Source organism: Neofelis nebulosa, chromosome 2, assembly GCF_028018385.1.
Source record: "Neofelis nebulosa isolate mNeoNeb1 chromosome 2, mNeoNeb1.pri, whole genome shotgun sequence".
In the NCBI taxonomy this organism is placed as follows: domain Eukaryota; kingdom Metazoa; phylum Chordata; class Mammalia; order Carnivora; family Felidae; genus Neofelis; species Neofelis nebulosa.
In genome coordinates, this window is record NC_080783.1 from 49541677 (window position 1) to 49565111 (window position 23435).

Consider the following 23435-nt stretch of genomic DNA (forward strand, 5'->3'; position numbering starts at 1 on the left):
CGCAGGGCTCGAACCCACGAGCTGTGAAATCATGACCTGAGCCAAAGTCAGATGCTTAACTGACTTAGCCACCTAGGCACCCCTCTATGATATACTTCTATACCAAAAGAAATGAATCTTATAAGCACATAAAGTCAGTGTTTGAAAATTTAGGATATGAATTAAGAAATGCTTTCAAATGATCTAAACATTCAAACCATAACAACTGAGTATGTACACAAGTACCAAGTAACTGAGTACCTTATTTCCAATGTTAAACCTTGTTACTCTTTGTCAAATTTTTTATATATTCTGGAACAAACACTCATTATCATCAGACATATATATCAGTTTATTTTCTGCTTAATGTTATGTTCTTAAGTCTTTAGAATGTATAGTATTACAGTGGATACTTTTAAGATATAATCATGGATAATATCCCTTACATATTAAATTGAAAATAAATAAATAAATAAATAATGAAATTTATCTTCAACTGACTATTGAAGCATTTTTAAAGAATATTTCTGAACTTTCAAATAGGTATGAAAAATTATTTTTTATTTGGCTATGGTAATAAAACAGGATGGTATTGATGAAAGAATAAACACATAGATGAACGGAACATAAGAGAGAACCTAGAAATAGACCTCCATAAACATAGACAAATGATCTTTGACAAAGGAGCAAAGGCAACACAATGGAGAAAGACAGTCTCTTCAACAAATGTTGTTGGAATACCTGAACATACACATGCAAAATAATGAATCTAGGCACAGACCTTACACTTTCACAAAAATTAACTCAAAATGGATGATAGATCTAAATATAAAACTCCTAGAAGGCAACACAGAAAGCCTAGGTGACATTGGGTATGGTGATACCTTTCTAGATACAACACCAAAGACATGATCCATGAAAGAAATAAATGACAAGCTGGGTTTTATTAAAATTAAAATACCTCTGCTCTGCAAAAGACAATGGTAAGAGAATTAGGAAACAAGCCAAAGATTGGGAAAAAATATTCACAAACAAGACATCTGATAAAGGATTGTTTTCCAAATATACAAAATATTCGTAAAACTTAACAATAAGAAAATAAACATCCCAATTAAAAAAATGGGCCAAAGACTTTAACAGACAACTCGACAAAGAAGATATGCAGTGATAAATGAACATATGAAAGGATACTTCATATTATATGTTATCAGGGAAATGTGAATTAAAACAACAATGAGGTAGCACTCATATCTGTTAGAATGTCCAAGAGCCAGAGTACTGACAACACCAAATGCTGGTGAGCAACAGAAACTCTCACACATTGCTGGTGAGAATGCAAAATGGAATGGCCACTCTGGAAAAAAATTTGGTGCTTTCTTACAAAACTTAAATCTTACATATAATCCAGCAATCACACTCTTTGGTATTTACTCAAAGGAGTTGAAAACATCTTCATCAAAACTGCATACAGATATTTATAGCCACTTTACCACAATTGTAAACATTTGAAAGTAACCAAGAAAGAAATTAGCTATCAAGCCATGAAAAGACATGAAGGAAACTTTAGTGCATATTACTAAGTAGAAGTCAATCTAAAAAGTCTACATAATGTATGATTACAACTACACGAAAAGACAAAATGGAGACATGGAGACAGTAAAAAGATCAGTGGTTTCTAAAAATGAAGTTGGGAGAGATGAACAGGCAGGGCACAGGATTTTTAGGACAGTGGACATACTCTATATGATATTGTAATCACGGATATGCCATTATACTTTTTTTCCCAAACCCATGGCATATATAACACCAAGAGTAAACCCTAAAATATATTATGGACTTAGGCGATGATAATGTATCCATGTAGGTTCATTGCTGGTAAAAAATGTACCGTTCTGGGGTGCCTGGGTTGCTCAGTTGGTTGAGCACATGACTCTTGATTTTGGCTCAGGTCACGATCTCATGGTTCATGGGATAGAATCCTGTGTTAGTCTGTGCACTGGCAGAATAGAGGCTGCTTGGGATTCTCTCTCTCTCCCTCTCTCTCTGCCCTTCCCCCGCTCACACACGTGCTCTCTCTCTCTCTCAAAATAAATAAACTTTATACATACACACACATACCATTCTGATGAGTGATATTGACAACAGGTAAAGCTATGCATGGAAGGGGGCAGAGTATATGGGAAAACTCTTCCTTTCTCTAAATTTTGTTGTAAACCTAAAACTTCTCTACAAATAAAGTCTTAAAAATTATATTTATTCAGGGGGCGCCTGGGTGGCTAAGTCAATTAAGCATCTGACTTCAGCTCAGGTCATGATCTCACAGTTGGTGAGTTTGAGCCCCAGTCAGGCTCTGTGCTGACAGCTCAGAGCCTGGAGCCTGCTACAGATTCTGTGTCTCCCTGTCTCTCTGCCCCTCTCTTGCTCATGCTCTGTCTCTCTGTCTCTCTCTTACAAAAATAAAATAAACATTAAAAAATAATATTTTAAAAAGTATATTCAGGGAAAAGGAAAAAATAAAACTATGTTCAATAAGTTTGTTTCTATCTTTCCTGCTAAATATTTTTACTTTACAAATAAACAATGAAACCACCAATATTAATTATGACAGGTAATAGTGAACAAAAATCTAATCAGAAATATAACTAGATAGAATTAAAGTGCCCTTTTGTAGGCAGATATATGAGAATAGAATTTCAGGTTTGCATATCTGTTTGTATTCAGAGAAAGACAATACAAGGAACAGAAGGTGGAGAAAAAGAAGTCAGGACATCTTTGCTCTTCCATCATTTCTCATCCTCTCTCATTCAATCCACACAGCCTTTTCATCAACAAAGAGCTGTATATTAACCTGTCTTTCTCAGACTCTTTTACTATTGGCACAACATGTGGCCTGGATTCACTAAAATTACTAAAAGTACAAAGATTTGCACTTTAGGAACACCTTTCCCACTAAACAATTAGAATGTGATAGAAAGTTGAGAGAAAATGCCCTTACGTGTCAAACATCAATTTTTCTTTGCAGTAGAATCTTATTTAAAAAAATAACAAATTTATGTGGAAATGTTGCTTTGATTTCCAGAAATAATAGTTATGAAATAAATTTTGATGAATAGAAGCAAGAAATTCCTGCAGAGGCTGACCTTCAGAAAGTTCAATCATAACCTGTCAAATAGTTTTTATTCCTCATTGTAATTTCTTTCTGTTATTTCCACACACAATGAGCAAAATTTTCAACTGTTAGCAGTTTGGGTTTTCCTAGAAGTATTGACTTCAAGTCATTTTTTGTTTTAGAAAAAAACACTGCAATGTGACTAAGATTTTGTCAAGGTCATACCAACTTACAATTTTGAATTAGTGAGCTGAAAACCAAAAGGACACTCACTATTCTACATAACAATTTTTAAAAAATTTTTTTCAATGTTTATTTATTTTTGAATGACAGAGAGAGTGTGAGAGGGGGAGGGACAGAAACAGAGGGAGGCATAGAATCTGAAGCAGGCTCCAGACTCTGAGCTGTCAGCACAGAGTCTGATGCAGGGCTCAAACCCATGAACCATGAGATCATGACCTGAGGTGAAGTTGGATGCTTAACTGACTGAGCCACCTAGGCACCCCTTCAATATGTATTGTTAATCCTGGGTAAAGTTACATTTTGCAGACTATTAGGCATATGTACAATCTAGACAGAACTAATAAATAGGAACAAATTTTCCCATCCATTTAATTTCAATACCCTAGATTTTGGTTAAAAAAACATAGGAAAATGCCTTTGAAATTAGAGAAACAAGTGGACCCTTTTCCTGAAAGTAAAATAAACCCAAGAAAAAAAGAATAACAATTGGAGTTTCCCTACAGAGGACAATGACTTAGAGACATCAGAAATAATATGTTAAATAGACATAAGAGAACTCACTCAATTTGCTGGATATCTTAAATTAATTTTTGTTTCAGTTTATGAACTAAACTGACATGGTTTTAGAATAGATTTTCCTTGAACCTCATAAGAAAAAGGTGGAGATATTTAAATTGGGCTTTAACTAAGCCATAATGAAGTATCTTTGATAGCTATAACTGAAAATATAAGCTTAAAAATAAATATTTTGAAGATTTATAATTGAACAAAAATGGCTTCTTGCACTCTAACCAAGGCTAGTTTACAAAAAAATCTAAAACCACACTAAAACTTTTAAAATATTTATGCTTTTATTCACTCTCTCTACTGTTAATGTATTCTCCAGCGCCATTAAGTTTTAAGAAGCATTTGTTTCTAAGTAGCAGAGATTGAACTCACTTCTCTTTTTACATTCCTACTTAAACCTATTATTGTCAGGCATTGGTCTCCAACCATTCCGAAAAACCTCTCATGTCAAGTTGTCCACATTTCCAAATCCAAAATCAGGTAATCCTCTCTTTGTGACTCAGTTGTTCACTACTACTCCTTGACTATCTTGTTTGTCTCTATCCTCATGGCCACGCTTGTTCAAGCCCCATAGTTAGGTCCTTTACATTTTCCCAACTTCTAGTTGTATGCTAAGGGTTTATTCCTTTTCTCATACCTCTTCTCTATCTCTCCTTACTCCCTAGATGACTATCAGCTTCATGGTTAACTCCGTGGTTACACTATATTTAACTGCATAATTACCATCTCCATTTAGATGCTTAGTAGGCACCTCAAATCTGACATGGCCACAAATGCCTCACTCTTGCCCCACAAACATTTATTTTTGTTAGTTTTCTTCAGCACACAATATCTGATTTATCTACGTACCTGTTGGCATTTCCATGCCGTTCAAACATCAGATTCTCACCAATTTTCACAGTGGGTACAATTATTCTTTAACTCAAGCAACTGTCATGAATGTAGCATTAATCTCCCACTGTCTTCTTTTTGCCATTATTACTTCCTTCCTTCCAATTCACTCTCTTCATAACAACTAGAGTGATCTTTTCAAAACAGCAAGTCACATGATCTTACTTTCCAGATGGAAATCTTTTAATCATCCCACAGCATTTAGAATAAATCCTATAATCTTTATCATGGCCTACAAAAATCTACCTAATCTGGCCCCAAATTTCTTTTCCGAATTTATCTCCTATCGATTTCCCTAGCCTATGCTTTCTGGTAGTCTCATTGGCTTTCCTTTGTTCTTTAAAGAATCTAATTACAATCTTGTCCCTGCGTATTTTAGGAAGTATTCCTCCTAAAGTATTCCTTTAGCACTTGTTGGCTCAGTTTAAAGTTTTGCTTAACTGCCACCTCATCAGAGAGGTTTTCACTTCTCTCCTTATGTAAAATGACAGCTATCTACCATTTAGCAACTCTCTTTTTATTTTTCCTCAAAGTTGTAAATATCTAGATCTAAAAATTGAGTTGTTAGTTTGCTTCTTGACTTACCAAAATTAAATTCTGTGAAAATAAAATTTTGTTTTTTTCACCATTACTCAGCTAGATTAGTTCTTCATTTGTATATTTGTAAATATACACATTTGCTGACTAAATGTGTGTATAGTATGCATCTGTGTATGTGTGCCTATATATGTGTGTGCACAAGTACACACATACACACACACACATATATAAAGAGAGAATTCTGCCTGGTTTCTTTCTCCTTTCTTCCCCGTCCTCCTCCTCCTCTTCCTCTTCCTTCTTCTTTTTTTGTTTCATTTTGTTTTGTTTTGTGGTTTTGGTTTCTTTCTTTTCTAGTTTGCTCAATGAGCTTTGGAAAGATGAAATGAGTCAAAGATGACAATAGTTAGTTGGAAAGTTTATATTTCCTATTTCCTTCATTGTAACAAAATTTAATCATCTCAGTAAATATATTCCTTGTGTTAAAACTATGTATTAGAAAGTATATACTATTTACAATAGCCAAGACATGGAAACAACCTACATGTCTATTGACAGATGAACGGATAAAGAAAATGTGATATATATACATATATACATATATATGTATATATGTATATTGAAAAATTATTTGGGCATAGAAATGAAAGAAATTCTGCCATTTGCAACAACACAGAACTTCAGGGAATTATGCTAAGTGGATTAAGTCAGACAGAGAAAGAAATACTGTTATGCTCTGACTTATAGGGTCTTAAATAAATGAACTCTGAAGCAGAGAACACATTGGTGGTTGCTATAAGCAGGGGGTGGGGTGGGGAACATGGGTGAAAGTGGTGAAAAGGTACAGATTTCCAGTTATAAGATAAATACGTTCTGGGTAATGTGCAGCATGGCAGCTATTATTAAAAATACTGTATTTTATATTTGAAAGTTGTTAAAAGAGTAGATCTTAAAAGTTTTCATCAGAAAGCTTTTTCTCATGGTAACTATATGAGGTGATGGATATTAACTAAACTTATTGTGGTAATCATTTCACAATATACACATACAATAAATAATTATGTTGTACACTTTAAAAAAAGAAAGAAAATATTAAATACATCCATGTCCATCTTTCTTGAATACATTCATAATCTGAAAATTTCTGATGAAGTCATTGCATAGTTCCCTTTTGTCCTGCCAGTTCTCTTTATGATTTCAGGAAATGCATATAATTACAATAAATGTATTAGAAACATGCATTGTATTTACCATAAAATAACATCTTTCGTAAAGATATAAAGTATCTTTTCCTCTCTCAGCCACCAATGACGGTCTTAATATTATTATTCTTCCATGAAAGAAAGAGACAATTTCCTGAAGGTTTTTCACAGTATAAAATTACAAAAGCTCAGCTTCAAGATGAAGTTCCTTGAGTTACATAGCACAATTTTCACTACACTGGTGCCTTGTGATTTAATATGATACTGATCTGACAGATATTGGACATACCATGAGGGAGGAACGTTGCTTGAACTCACAGTGAATTTTTTCTTCAGGTGCTTGAAAAGCCCACAATGTGGATGTTAATGTCAGTCACTCTTGCACTCAAAATTATAATAAGGGATTTCTAGGGCTTGGAAATAGTCAAAAAAGTGTATTTTCAGTGAAGTGGTGGTCTTTGTATACAGAACCCTCCAAGGATAATCTGAAACTACAAGGATGGTCATCTTTGTGTTTCCATTGACTAGGCAATTTTAGAATTTAGTAAGTTAAGTTGTAGAAAGTGGAGAGTAATGCATATGATTATTGACTATTGCAATACAAATATACTTTGCCCAATAGAGATACAATTGATTTTGCGCTTTACAAAAGATGACCCGAAATATTACATTTTATTGTCCTATATGGTATCAACCAGCTTTTATGCATTAAAATATTAATACCAGCATTCCTTACTGACTATATAGCATATATATGCTATAGCATATGTATTATGAAACTATATAGTTGGTTCTTTAAATGATCCTTTGAATAAGCTTAGTGTCTTATTGCTTTCCTAATTAAAGAGCTGAATAAAATGTTTGAACATGTTATTTTACATTTTATGAAGGTCATGATTTTACCTTTGGAGGGAAAAGAGGTAAGAAATATAAACCATGCATATGTATACATATATGTGCATGTGTTAATTTATGTGTGTGACACTTCCAAAATAAAACTTTCATCATTTCATTTGCTATATTTCTTTGTTTTACTGTATAAAAACATTGTGGCCAGAGATAAGCTAAATAAACACTGTGTGGTATATTCTTTGAAACATTTTGTCTTGACACTTTTTAAAACAATGCCATATATATATATATTTATTATTATTATTATTTTCCCCCTTATTTCAACCACAGTTGGATTACACCATTGATAATAACATTTCTTATGCACTCAAGGGCAAAAAAGCTGGTAGCCCATAGTAATATTTGGGGTGAAAATAGAGTTGGGGTTAACATCTAGCACATTTTCTTTTTATCAAATATGTCACTTAAGCTTTTAGCACACATCTTTGTTGATACAAAATGACATATTTTGTAAATTAAAAATTTCACTGGGGCGCCTGGGTGGCTCAATGGGTTAAGCATCCAACTTTGGCTCAGGTCAGATCTCACAGTGGGTTTGGGCCCCACTTTGGGCTCTGGGCTAACAGCTCAGAGCCTGGTGCCTGCTTCAGATTCTGTGTCTCCCTCTCTCTGCCCCTCCCCTGCTTGTGCTCCACCTATTTTTCTCCCAAAAATAAATAAACAGTAAAAAAAACCTTTTTAAATTTCACTGATCTGCTAACAAAAGCAGTTTTTAGTATTGTGGAGAGAATTTTTGTCAGATTTTGTGACATGAATCATGCTTCCTTAGTTGGAAACATCATGCTGATGATTTGAACTTTACTTTTGATGCATTGGGGAGTGTCAAAAAAGAGGTGTCAACTGTTTCCCTATTAATATCCTACAAATAATAAAAATAGTTGTCCCCAACTGAGTCACAGGCAGCATTTTCCAAATTGATACAAATAAACTGAGATAAAATTTGAGCAGGATGAGGGAGTATTGCACCATATCATATCAGAATTTCCTAAAGAGCAAAATCTGTATGAAGACAATAATTTGGGAGTTGATATATTTATTTAGACAGATTTTTTAATTGAATGTGTTTTGTATGTATTATAGTGCCTATTGGATCCAAGATATTTAGGTAAGCAAGTAATTGATAAGAAGTAACATTAAATAACAGTGACAATGGTTTCCCCAAAAAACAAAAACATAGACACAGACATATGTATTTGTGTGTGCACCTTACGTATATATTGACATATTATTTATGTCTATATTTCAATGTACAAATACACATGCACATTAACACACATCTTTAATACATGAAGCTAATATACTATGGTATGTCAACTATACTTCAATTAAAAATAAAACAAACAAATAAAGATATACCACTTTGGCTTAAAATGATTTTTGTTGTTTTACAAAATAAAATTTTTACTGGTAACAAACACAAAGGGGTGGAGGGACATTCTTTTTGTGGTTTACAATTCATAACTGACAATTATAAAATGAAATCTCTAATACTAGTTGTATTTTTCTACTGTAGTCTAGTTCTTTAACGCTTTTTCTCATAATTATATTTAGATAACATAGAGCAGAAACATTTAGTATTTTCACACCCTCAACAATGACTACTCAACAGACAGCCACCATCAGCCTAATAGATGGTGGAAGCTGGAAAGGAAAGACTTGAACTTCGCTGGGAAAGGTTTATGAAAATGGCTTCAGATCAGATACTGGAAATGATTATTTTATCCAGAGTATGCCTCAAACTCAATAATGGACAAGATTTCCAGTTTAATTCTATTCAAATCGTGTCCTTGAATAGGAAATGTCAAAGCAATACAGTTCCATGATTAGCTAGACACATACGTGTACTTCTGTTGGGGCAGGCACTTTTTGACAGTGGGCAGGCTCTGCAGGAGGAAATTCTATGTCCTTTTGTTGTTCTTAACCTCAAAATGATTAAACAAAATAATAATGGTACAATTAGACTGAAGCACACACCACAAGAAAAATCCCAGGGAAGGTGTTTGAAATGAATTGAATCATGCATTGCTTTACGCATACCTCATATTTTCTTATTAACTTTTAAATATTATTTTGCAGGTGAAAACTTGGACCCAAATATCAAGAAGTGATTCTTTTCTCAAGTATCAGATTAGTGAACAGAAGTTTAAATTACTAGGAATGTTCACATTTGAGAATAAGTCTGCTCCATTTTTATAGCAATACAAGTCCCTGCAGGACCAGCAAATTCCAACATCCTGGCCTGACCGTGACTTCCTCTGGAGCAGAGAACAAAACAGCATGCTGTAAAGCACCGAATCTTGACTTGCTGGGGAAGGTCACTTCAGTGCCTTTTGGGAGATACTTTAGCCATACTGAAGCCGCTAAAGCAAAAATCAAAATGTTTGTGGGGCAGCAGCAATAAGGCAATCATTCCCTGTCCTATCTCTTCATGGCATCAGTGTGACAAATCTCTTACAGTGAAAATAACTCTGAATTGCCCATAGGCTGCGAGGTGAGAAGACAGACACAGTGTGGCTTTAGTTTAAAGGCAGATGAATAGGTCAAGGGTTTAGAGGAAAACTTTTTCTTTTTACCAGATGCTGAATTTCCCACTTAAAAAAAAATTTTTATTTTAATCTCACTGACTAGAATTCAGAATGACATAACTTCACTGGCAACTATTCTAATCATTATTTTTAACAGTATGATTAACATACTGTTATATTTGTTTCCAGTGTGCAGAATAAAGATTCAACAATGCTATGTACTACTCAGTGCTTCTCTATCTCGAAACTGTGGCTTATTACAAAATCTTCAATGCGATTCTGACTGTAGCCCTTTTATATTCATATGGGAAGCACTAATTAGGTGTCTAAACTGTGCAAGATGTTGCACTAGATGCTGTGAGGAATGAAGACATAAAGAAATAATCCTTGCCATTAAAGGGTTATGATCCAATGGCTTTCAAGTTTCAAAGTTAAAAAGAAAATATTCTAAAAATGAACCCTGAATTGTGAACTATGGTGATCACCTCTGTACACCTGTGCCTCTTCCTCTTTTTTAATTCTCTGTTAGCAAGTCTTAGCGATGAGAGCTTGAGAGAGAGTTTGAAGTTATCCAAAGAGCATGGGGATGAGAGAAACAGATTTTCCTTTGAAGCGTAGAGTTCAAATGCAACACATAGTCTGTCATAACACAGATTTGCAAAGCTACATGAGGCAGGCACACTGCTCTTAGGTCAAGATTACCTGGATATGTTTTAGACTTTATTAGCCTTTTTGAAGCAAAAATAGATCCTTATTGGGAAGCCTAAATAAAGGCAGTCTCAAAGGCAAAGTGTTAGTGTCCCAAACATTCTAGGAGAAAAGAAATTTTAGTAAGTAGTAATAATGAAACTAGTTAAATCCTAAGCTTTTACTATTTTCCAAGTACTCTGCAAAGTGTGGTCATGGTCATTCTCTCATTTATTGTGCCTAACAATGAATATTTGAGTTAATCAAGCCTTCGCATATTTTACCCAAGGCTGGTAATGGTAGGGCTAGGACTCATTCCACCAATAACTCCTCCATTTTTCCCTGAATGTGGTGGCCCTTGGAATCACATCTGTATAGCAATGCATCGATTGTGGTCTCTTTGTCTTTTTTAATTCCATTCAGGAAGTATCCAAATCACATGTAGGTTTTCCTACCTGAAAGTTAAGTGCTGGTAATATGGACTTTGTTTCTTGTGGAGGGTTTTTTTCTGTTGGAAACCAAAGTGATTGCTTTTTTCCTCAGATAGGTTAATGTGTTTTTGTTTTGTTTTGGTTTGGTTTGGTTTGGTTGCAAGTAATAAGTATTAATCCAGGGTTTGTTATGTTTTTCCTTTAAATTCATTTATATGCAGCAAGGTGAAATATCTCTCAGAATCCCAGGAAAGGGTCTATACATAAGTTGTTGGAAGGATTACTTTTATCTGAAAGCTACTCAAAATCAGTATTGCCATTTCCATACGCTCTTTCACTTGTCACATGGCCACTTACATCTCATTCTTTGTGTATTGTTTTTGTTCTTTTTGCAAACCAGCTTTCTCAGCTTTTCAACGTACTTAGCCACAACTCCATTATATTTTCAAGTGTTAGATCTAACCATTGTCAGACAGTAGACAGATTTTTTTTTTTGTATCTCAACCTTAAGTTCTCAAGAAAAAGATCTGAATTATTTACCTACAAATTTCATTTCTCCTACTTCATTCAAAGTAGCCAAGGTGTGGAATCATGTGGTAGCACCACTGGTAGCAGTCATGAGGGTGAGGCTGTTGCTCAGAAAAGGAAGAATATATTTTTGGAAGACATGCCAGAAGATTTGTCACTATCCTACAGAGAGGGGTTATGATGATCATATAGATTTTAAATATTTTCAGCTACTACAACATTGATTCATGCTAAATTAATCAACTAAAACGGTCTATCAGAGTTCATGGCCATTCAGATAGATACCCTGTCTCTAGGCCCTGATCCCTCTGCACATTATCAAAAGTGACTCTTTGGACTTCCAAAATAACAGTGCAGACCCAGCCTGAATTTCCTTAGCTTATCTGTGTACAGTATATAGTATCCTAACTACACTAAGAATTTGGAACTAGAAAGGTCTTCATGATAATTTTTGTGAGTTTGATCTTCCAGGAAATCTATGATCAAATAAAACATTCTTTGGCAAAGGATATTAATAACTGGTAAGATATTCTTAAAATATATACACACATATTTCCCAATACACAACGAAACATATATGTAATAATATGTCTTGTGCTTTTAGATACTTAGGAAAAATCAGAAGAACAACTTTCTCAGATTTACCTCAGAGTTACATGCAGACAGGCATTCCAGAATCTTTTTATAAAATATATGCCACTAACTGTAAAATTAAGTCAATACTATTTCCTGATGGATTTTAATGTTCAAATCAAGTATCAATATGTGAATATTGATATATTATGCATACATACATATATATTATGCATTATTATGTAAGAAAAAGAATGATATTTCCATCAAAAACTTTCCCTTAACTAGTGTGCAAGTGGACCTGGAAAAAAAAAAAGGCAAGGGCAGGTCATTGAGTTTAGTATGCATTAGTTAGTGATAACATGTAAATGAAGGCTAATATACTCCATACAACAGCCTTTTCAAGCATAGTTTTGTTGGCATGAAAGAACAGAAGGAATAAAAACAAAAAAGAAACAAAAGAAACAGCAAAAGAAAACACATCTACCATTAATAAGCCCTCAACATGATCACTTCTCCCTTTTCTTTCTTATGCTAAGTAACTCTAATGTTAATGGAAAGTTAGTGCAAATTCATGGGTTAAAAATGTACCTTTTATGGGGTGCCTGGGTGGCTCAGTCGGTTAAGCATCCGACCAGCTCAGGTCATGATCTCGTGGTTGGTGAGTTCAAGCCCCACATTGGGCTCTGTGCTGATAGCTCAGAGCCTGGAGCCTACTTGGATTCTGTGTCTCCCTCTCTCTATTTGCTCCTTCCCCACTCACACTGTCTCTCTCTCTCTCTCAAAAATAAATAAACATTAAAAAAGTTAAAAAAATGTACCTTTTATTAATACCCAAATGATATGTAGATGACATTTCTGAGTGATGAGTCAAAAAGGAAAATATTTATAAATTAGTGATAAGTAAAACTGCTATATCATATCAAGTTACCTAAATATATGAAGTTGCACTGATAAATGTAAAACATATGAGAAAATTGAATCTGTACTATTCACTTCAGACATCACCATTTTAAACACATCTTTATATAGAGTGTTGAAAAAATCAATCTTGGATTTACAAATGATAGGGAAATGAAAATAATATTAAAATGAACTATATTATACACATATTAAGTACTTGTTTCACCAGTAAGCATGGATTATTTTTACCATGTTAAATTAGCTGTTTTTCATATTGTAATGGTAGTTCAAATGGGAAATGGTTTCTCTAGAGAATAATGAATAAATTTACTTACATTTAATAAATATCATTAGTTGTTTAAAACACTTAAAAATTAATAAATGTGAAGACATTTAGAGGATCACCACCTGTAGAATATAATTTTAAAATTACTATCAATTATTAAAAGGCAACTCACTGGTATTTTTTCGTGCTGGTTATTTATTTCAGACTTTACCTGTGGTGCTTGTTTTTTGTTTTTAACTGTCTTAAGTCATCAAATTATCATTCCAGAATGACATCTATAAAAATTATATAACAAAAAATAATAAAAGTATCATATTTAAATAGTTTATACCATTTAAATTATTATAAAAGTACAGAAATATCAGATTTTTTTGGACACTTCTTTCTTACCTGCTTGTGAGCATGGTCATAGGAATTAATGTGATTGTCAAACTCTTGATGCTTATAGTACTGCTTGTCACAGAGTTCACAGTAAAAGTTGGCCTTCAGATCTTCCAGAGCTTTTGCTATGGTGTTCTCCTTCTCAGCATAATCCTAAAAATTAAAATTGCAAGGAAGGCAGCAATTAGTTCTTCCCTAAATTGACTTTGTTCTGACAGTTGTCAACTTTAGCATAATAATTAGAGTTAGAAACAGAATATAACAAAGAAAAATAAAGCAAATGCCAGCAGACTAAGTCAGAAGAAATTATGAGCTGAAGAGCATAAAAGATTAACACAAGAAGCCAAGATAAATGGTGGGAAGAGTAGCAAAAATGTGCAGAAGCAAATTAGACGGAGAAATAGAAGCCCCTTGTTTGAGCAATTTCCTGTGCTGTGTTGGCAAAGAAGAAACTAAAAATCATATAGTTATGTTGATTCAACCGCTGACTTCTGGCAATGGCTTAGTTAATATAAAACTTGTAAATTCTAAACAACATCTAAAATGTGTCCTGCATGAAGAAGTCCATATTGGTGCACAAATATTCAAGTTTGGTATTTTTGTTTGCTTGTTTCTTTAAATATCGAAATAGTAACATACTCATCCCAAGTAGATTTCATTTGACTAATGTTTTCATCTTGACCCATATCATTTTAAGTCGAACTTTAAAAAATTCTCTAGTCTTTAGAAAATAGGATTCTTTTCTGCAAGTTATTTGCCTAAACTGAAAAGGATTAAACTGTATAAGCAGATTGCTTTCATCATGCTCACAGTAAATAAAGATGGTTATATAATCAAACCACTGAAAAAATGAAAAATGTAGTCAGTTATTAGCTTTCATTTATGAAGCATAAAATAGCAAAATGTTTGTGGTTTTTAGGTTTTCTCAACTCTAAATTTACTTGCTGTTTCACTGAACCTTAAATGTCAATGTTGTTAGACATAAATAAATTTTACATGTTGAAACATTGTTCAAGTCTTTTGCTGAAGTGCTGATATGAAGATCTAAACTTCAGTTCTTGCCAGAGAATATATTATGTTTCTAACTTAATGACTCTCTCATACTCAACTCCTTTACAATTCAAATTAAGGACATATTCAGGCCTTTTATGTGCTGGTATAAGAAACTAACTGTCTCAGCCAGTGGGATATGGAGATGAAATGACATAGTCCTCTCTATATCAATGGCCATTGTCCTCTCTCTAAATACACAAGCTAAAAAGGACTCACAGTTTGAATGTTTAAATTGCTTCTATAAAATACAAAAGTGGTTTACTAATTGTAATTTAATGAATGACTAATACTTCCCTTACTTTATTGTACTATGTGCGCACATCACATATCAAAATTCACCCTACTTTTGTATATTTATCTTCTGAAATACATTATAGTAACTGATAAATATATTTGCCATAGTCTATAAATACATAACTCAATTTCTCACTATAAAGACAACGATCTATTGTTCTATTAGTTTTATCAACTGCACAGAGGTGGTAAATTGCAAAATCATTCAAATTGTTTATTTATAATTTATCAATTCAATAATTAATTTACCATTTCTCATCAGGTTTGTGAAATATTTCCTATTACTCTTTTTGATTACTTAAGATATGTTTTTTTTAAAAAAACAGCTAGTTTAAAAACATGAAAATGAGTCATATATAACTAAACTCGTTACTGAAAATTTACAAAACCTTTAAAATAATACATTGTGGATTAGCCAATTTAAATGAAACAAAAATTAAGTACTATGATTTCATGGCTAAAGTGTGTGAAGCAGAGATAAAATTCCAATCAATATGAGTTATATTATAATGGCAATAGATTTTGGCTCAAAGCTGAATTAGCCTTCAAAATAATATTCTTGAACAGCAATTTCTTTGCAAACTAGTTGATTCTCCCCATTAATTATAATTACAGTTAAGCTACTTCATCTCTCAAAATATTTCATTATTTCTTATTATTGTGTAGGTTTATTTTGTTCTTCCTAAGATTGATATTCCCTCAGAGAAGCAATAATTGTTTCTTACTTATTATTTCCACAAAAATTGGAGAATTTTTGACTAAAGTAAACTGAAATTCTCAGGTAAATTGCATTCTTCCAAAATACTAGCCTTAGCCTAAGTTTGAAGAGAAAAACAAATCTGAAAACAATGAAACATTTGAAAAACAATGAAACATTTGAAAACAATGAAACAATGAAAACATTTACTCAGTGCTTGTTTAGGATCAGTCCAGATTAAGAGTGTACATGTATTAACTCCCTTAATCCTGATTAAAATTATAGAGATGTGTATTTTAGACATTTTCTCATTTTATGGTGAAGGTACCAAGAAGTGAAATAATTAGTTCAAGGATATATAGTGAATAAATGTGCAGCCCATATTTGAACCCAAATAATCTGGTTCATAGAATTTCATTACGTTTAAACTTTTCAGCGCATAAAAAAAGTAGAAATGGTACAATAGCCTGCACATACCCATCAACTGAATTCAATTATCAACTCAAGGCCAACCTTGTTTCAATGTACCTATCCTATCTCATACCCTTTCCTCTGCCTTAGATAATTTATAAGGAAATTCCCAAGTTCCTATATTACCTGAAAATTTTTCAAAATGTATTTCTAAAACAGGACTTTTTAGAAATATCATCACAAAATCAATATTAGGCCTAAATAAACAGAAACAATGAAGAAACCACAATCATTCCTTACTATCATCAAATACCCAGTCAGTGTGTTCAAACAACTACAATCATCTAATAGTTTAAACTAGTTTGATCAAAACAGATTTCAAGTAAAGCTCATACATTCCCATCATTTAATATATTTTCCAATCTCTTTTATCATAAGTCTTCCTTCTGTTTTTTAATCATTACAATTTATTTCTTAGAAAAACTTTTAAGTGATATTTCACATTTTGAAAATATCTTGAGAACTATAGAAATGTTCAAAGAATATGATAACAAACTCATATGATTTTTACTTAATTAAAATCATTGCTAATATTTTTATATACATTGTTTCTATTATCTATCTATTTATCTATCTATTTATCTATCTACCTGTCTGTCATTTCTCTATCTATTATCTATCTATCTATCTATCTATCTATCTATCTATCATCTATCATTTATCTTCCTCTAAGACATTAAAAGAAATATAGCAAAGTAGAATGGGGCACCCGGGTAGCTCAGTTGGTTAAGTGGTCGACTCTTGATTCTGGCTCAGGTCATGATCATGGTTTGTGGGTTTGAGCCCCACATTGGACTCTCTGCTGTCAGCATGGAGCCCACTTTGGATCATCTGGACCCCTTTCGCTCTGCTCCTTCCCCTCGTGCACCCTCTCTTTCTTTCTTTCTCTCCCTGTCTCAAAAATGAATAAATATTAAAAAAAAAAAAGAAATATACAAAACTGAAGGTAAGGTTGCAACAGATTGCACAGTAAGAAATATTTTTGTGCTAGAACTTTCCATTTGAAATGAGCTACACTAGAGTCAGGGTCGTGTTCTAGAAAATGTTAGACAATAGAAGAATCGGTTATTGTATGTGTGTCATAAAGGAAAGGAATCATATCTTTTATCTTTGATTATACATGTTTTCAAATGTATACAGACAAAATCAGCCCTCATTAGGTGACATGCCCAATGCCCCATAACCCTTCTCCTTCATTGTGGGTGATACTGAAAGAGGCATTGACTGAGATTATAAAGCACAGTGACAAATATTCACACAACCATTCCACTGCAGAAGTATGAAACACATTTGACTGAGGTGAAAAAGGAACACAGCTGTTCATATAACCTCAACCTCAAAATTTCCCCTTCCATCTGACAAACCCATTCTATTCAACTACATGTGCAATGTCTGTAATGTCCCAATAATGTGATGGTAGAGTGAAGAAGGGATAAGTTTCTCATAGCTAGTCAGGTCATCCAAACCCATCGCATTTTATTTATTTTTATTTTATTTTATTATTATTTTTTTAATGTTTATTTATTTTTGAGAGAGAGAGAAAGAGTATGAATGGGGGTGGAGAGAGAGAGTGGAAGACACAAAATCTTAAGCAGGGTCCAGACTCTGAGTTGTCAGCACAGAGCCTGGTGTGGGGTTCGGGCCCAGGAACCATGATATCATGACCTGAGTCAAAGTTGGAAGTTTAACTGACTGAGCCACCTAGGCGCCCCAACATTTTAGACCTATCTAAAAAGAGTAAAGGTTGAATCCCTAATTTCAGGAAAGTGGCATATAATTCTAAAGTTATAAAGTTAAGAATCTTTTATTATGCAACATTAGCAATTGCACCTCGCAATATTTTTTACAGCTCAGCAAATTGAAACATAGAAGTTAATGGTTTGTCCACAGTCCTGGGGCTACTCCATCCACCATGTATTTAAAAATGAATAGTACTTGGGGTGCATGGGTGGCTCAGTTGGTTGAGCGTCTGACTTTGGCTCAGTTCATGATCTTGCGGTCTGTGAGTTCGAGCCCCGCGTTGGGCTCTGTGCTGACAGCTCAGAGCCTGGAGCCTGTTTTGGATTCTGTGTCTCCCTCTCTCTCTGACCCTCCCCCATTCATGCTCTGTCTCTCTCTGTCTCAAAAATAAATAAACATTAAAAAAAAATTTAAAGAAATGAATAGTACTGAAGTGGGACTTTGAAGGGAGAAGTTTGTTTTCCAAGATGACACATTTTGTGGTGGCTTCAGCATAACATATGGTGTCAAATAATATTCAGCCTCCCTTAAAAAGGCATCGATAATTCAGTACACTCAAGTAGTTTTCCCTGAGGATGTGAGGTCCATGAGGGAAGGGATTTGTGTTAGTTTTGTTTACTTCTCTACCTCCAGTACTTTTAACAGAACCCGGCATTGGCAGACATTCAACATACATAAACACTTTTGCACATGTATAAAAAAGCAAACAAAACAGAAACTAGCAGCACTAGATATATAATATTATTAAAATAATTGTGCTCATGCTTGGGTTTGTGGTATCCAGTTATTTCCAGTTATTTGGGGAATGCTTTCAGAGCTAATACCAAATTATGCTGTATATAAATTATCATTGCTAATAGTAGTTGTAATCATATATTACATCCTAATATTTCTGCTAGGATACTCTTTTTAAAGATGTTAAAATTTTGAAGATACAAATAGATTCAGCACAGTTAATACATAATTATTTTCAATGCCACAAAGGAACATTTGTATGTAATTAACACTTAAAATACCTAGGAAACACACACACTGTCTCTCTCTACTATTACCTCATCAAGAATAAAAGCAGCATGTGATTTGTATCCAGGATAAATTTTATCATAAGTCCTTTTAAAAGAGGAAGCAAAAACAACTCTTTGTTAAATTTTAATTGTAATGAAAAAAATTAATCAAAGAGATAGCAAAACTATTCTTTCCTAGAAGAATATCCAGACAGAAGATGTATTATTTGGAAATCCATAGTCCATAATCTATATTTCCTATAAAATAGTGCACATCTTCCAGGCCATGTCTCTTGGTCTAGTCATTACTTAAATGACTCATTCTGAGTGGTCCAGCAGTTTCACAGAGTACTACCCTGACTGCATTTTGCCCTAGCCTATGTTGAGACATCTTCCTGTCCAGGGGCTTCTCTACACACGAGATGGAAGTTTGCAGGAAATTACTCACTACTAAAAAAATGCAAAACCCAGGAGTGCTGAGGAATTAATACAATATAGATCCACTCTTGACCATTGTGGAAGGTAAGAACTCCAGGATAAATTATATCCTTTTTTACCTATCAGGCAGTCCATTTCTGAGATTCATTTCTATGATCCCACAGAAGGTCCCAGCAAGACAGAGTGCCAGTACCTGTAATAGTACTTGTAAGGCAAACAGTACAGCTTCATATTAGTTTTCTTAGCTTACCTGTTTTATTTTTCTGAAACTTCATTTCTGCCTCCTGAAATAATTTCCCTACTAATTAACTGAATAGAAGCCTTTGTCTTAAGCTTTCCTTTCAAGAAGAAAGTGAAGCTAAGATTATAAGTTTTGTTTTAGTGTTTCCTCTGAATGCCTTGCTTACAAACTACATTACCTAGAATAATTTAAGATGATATCATTCTTCAGTTCAACACTCTCTACTAGTCTCCCATCGTTATTAGAATAAGTATTTTTACAATGACCTACATACAGTTCCTACTCTACCTGATTCCTGGCTACATCTCTGCTATCATCTTCTAGCATTCTCTCTCTCACTGTGCTTTAGCCACACTTATTTCCTTAATGTTTCTGAAACTTTCTCAACCATACACCCACTTCCATACTTAAATTTGGTATTTATTCTCCATGGAATGTTTTTACAGCAAATGTTAGTATGAAACACTCATTAACTTCCAGTGGATCTCTGCTAAAATGCTATTTCCTTGATGATGAATTACTTTGTCATCCTTCTAGAAGAAAAACATTTTTTATTCTCTGTCTTCTTTCCCTTTTTGTAATTATATATGTTGCAGGTGCACAGCTTTATGATTTAATATCTGTACACACTACAGGGAGATAAGCAAAGTCCAGTTACCATCTATCCCCGTACAGTTGACCTCCTTCACTCATTCTGCATACTCCAACCCCCTTCTCCTCTGGTTACCATTAGTCTGTTCTATATACCTGTGAATTTTGTGAATTTATTTTTGCTTTGTATTGTTTGTTAATTTGTTTTAGAATCCACATGAGTGAAATCATATAGTATTTGTCTTTCTCCATCTGACTTAATTCACTTAGCATAGTACCTTCAAGGTCCATCCATGTTGCCACTAATAGTAGGGTTGCATTCTTTTTATGGTTTTCCCTCTTTTATCTCCCCCTTTAATATGAAGAAGAGAAAGTTTATTCAGGAAGAAAACAGTTATAGAGCACCTCTGGGTATTGGAGTCTGAAAGCTGTATTAACAATAAGGAGAGATTGAGTAGAAAAGAAGGCATGCAGAAAAACTGATGTTAGTCTTTTTCTGATTTAAATCCCTTCCCTATTAGACAGGAGGGCAACCATTTCTGGGTGACAAAAGCTGTGTCACTGTCTCAAAAATATATGCCATTCTCTTCTTAAAGGCTGGGTTCTATTATTTCAAGTGCTGAAAAATGCATAACAAGATAATTTTGAAGCATATAGAATGGACAACTAAAAGTTGAGTCAGAAAGTTACAATTTTATCAAAAGTCACAGATGTATTGAATGGAAATATAATAAAATATATGCATTTAAATGTGTTTATTTTTAAACTGTTCCACAGAAATGCAAACTCATCTATACCGCCATGGAAGGTGAAGGCTGAGGTAGAATACAGAAAACAACTAAGTATTGAATACCATATTTCTATGGGCACCTCTGGTGAGCAAAATTGAGTGCAACCTAACAGAAAGGACGAAGAATACCTTATGTACACATTTATGAGAATTGGAGAAGGTAAAGTTGTTTCTCAAAATTGGTAACTCCTTTCCGAGTTAGTTTCGAAGCAAGAGTATTCACTCATAAGGTTTTACCTATTTTTTTTTCCTGTTGTTTAGCTGACAACAACCATTGGATAATCAGCATAGTTTCTAACCACAGAACCTGTTCATTTAAAAAGAGAATGGATTCCCAAGCTTTAGCTATCAGAGTACACTCTTATCCACCTCAACTGGCTTGCCTCTTTGAAGGCATCTGTTTCTGTTTTCATCCATGGGTCCTAGAGGAAGCTCTATCCTATGACTAGGGATTGTTAGACCCTCTGGTTAATTTAAGCCAGTATTTAGTCTAATTTGAGAAAGTAATAGAAAATTGAGTTACACTTTTCCCTTCATGTTGGCAAGATCTGAGGGACAGCATGTTCTAATAATTGGCTGAAATTTAACATTACTCTGCAGTCTCCCTGTGCATAAAGCAAGGCAGTAGGGGATCTCATTTTCAAGGCAAATTACAAAAAAGTATATCAGGTTTTCTGGAGCTGAATGTTAGCTGAGGTGTGTAGAATTCTAGTTCATATTTATAAAACCACATATAGAGATTAATGGTACCAACATGGAAATTGTATATAAATAGATTCTGCAAAGAGTCCAGTGTAGAATATGAATAATAATAATTTAGAGTACTTGTTTCAGCTTAGACATCTCTTAACCTTATAGGCAGCAGCCATTTTCTCTGAAAGGTATTGGAAAGGGGTGTAATGATCTGATGCATATCTGTTACTGTCTCAGTTGTAACAGTCACCTAGGGTAAGACAGAACAATTTCTCTAGTAAAATGTCTCACTGGTTATCCTAGCTTGAGGTCTCCCAAAAATAGACAGTGAGACAAGGAGCTGAGATTAAGTGGTTTACTTGAGATCTCAGGAAAAACTGGCAGAACAGTGGCAAAATGTAAGAGAGTAGGAATGAAGGAAAGATTTCTGGCTTCAGCTCTGAACATGTACAGACCTTGGAAGTCATTGCTCCTGTCCTTACGACAAGAACAATCTATGAAAAGTGAAAATCAATTCTTTCTCTCAGAACTGTGAGAGAACTGAGGTCATAGGGTGAAACACCACTTGAAAATCTGGAGAGACAAGCACATCCAGGGATGTAGTGACAAATAGCCGCTTACTTGGATGCAAAATTGCTGGAGCCACGAACTGGTAGGAACTCTCAAATGTTAACTGATGAATTCTATGGCCTGATTACAGTCTATGAGACAGAAACTCCTGGTGACTGAAATCTTGGAGGGACCCCAAACACTTCTGTAGCTTTTCATGAATTCCACCAGGTTCTCATGAGGATAATCGGAGAAAGTCTCTTGTGTCCCCGAAAGGGATTTGGGAGTTAAAACTGTTGTGAAATAAGCCAAGAGTCCTATATATAACTAAAACCCACTCCCGAGGGATAGTGCACTTCCATGTCACAATTCAAAGACCTTACTCTAACCAGGAAAAGGAATTTACTTTCTCTATAGTCTTCCTGCCTCATTAAAGTTGTGGAGTCAACATGGTCAACAAGGGTCATGGCTTCAAAAAAGTAGACTAGGGATTTTATAGCCAAAAAATGGAGTAGAGGCTTGGGAGACAGAGAGATACAGGAGTTATATCACAGGAGAAACAAATATGGCAGTCATAGCCCTGATACAGAGACACATTAGAAGCTGAATATTGAAAGGTTATAAAATTCTCCTTTTCCCCCACACCTTCCTGACACAGCTACAGGGTTCCAGTATCATAGTGAATTAGAGCTGAAGGAGTTGTACAATACACACTTTCTTTGAGGAGATGTACATAGGGGAACACAAGGCTAAAAAAGCACACGCAGTCAAGGACACTAGGGGACCTCAGTTCCTACTCCCGAATCATGTCCAGCTTTTAACGGAAAATTACAAAGCATTCTAAAAGGTAAGAAAGAGAAACAGTCTGAAGAGAAAAGATAAATACAAGAACAAAGTTCAGAATTTAGATATTATGTAGTTGTTGGTGTTATCAGAGAGGGAATTTAAAACAATTATGATAAATGTGTTAAAGTCTCTAATAAGAAAAGTAGGCAAAATGCAAGTATAGGTGGGTCATGTAAACAAAGAAATGAAAATTTTAAAAAAGAATCATATGAAAATGATATAAATTAAAAAGAAGTTTAACTAAAATGAAGAACGATGTGTCAATTGAATCTTT

General features: G+C 34.1%; 1 protein-coding gene across 1 annotated transcript in view; it reads right to left on the reverse strand.

The window, feature by feature from the left end:
* The window catches only part of ZNF804A (zinc finger protein 804A), a 295932-nt gene that overhangs the window by 57053 nt on the left and 215444 nt on the right, over nt 1-23435 (reverse strand). Inside the window, exon 2 of the mRNA XM_058711967.1 lies at nt 13764-13907. Coding sequence (XP_058567950.1) covers nt 13764-13907 — 144 coding nt within the window. The remainder of the gene's footprint in view (nt 1-13763; nt 13908-23435) is intronic.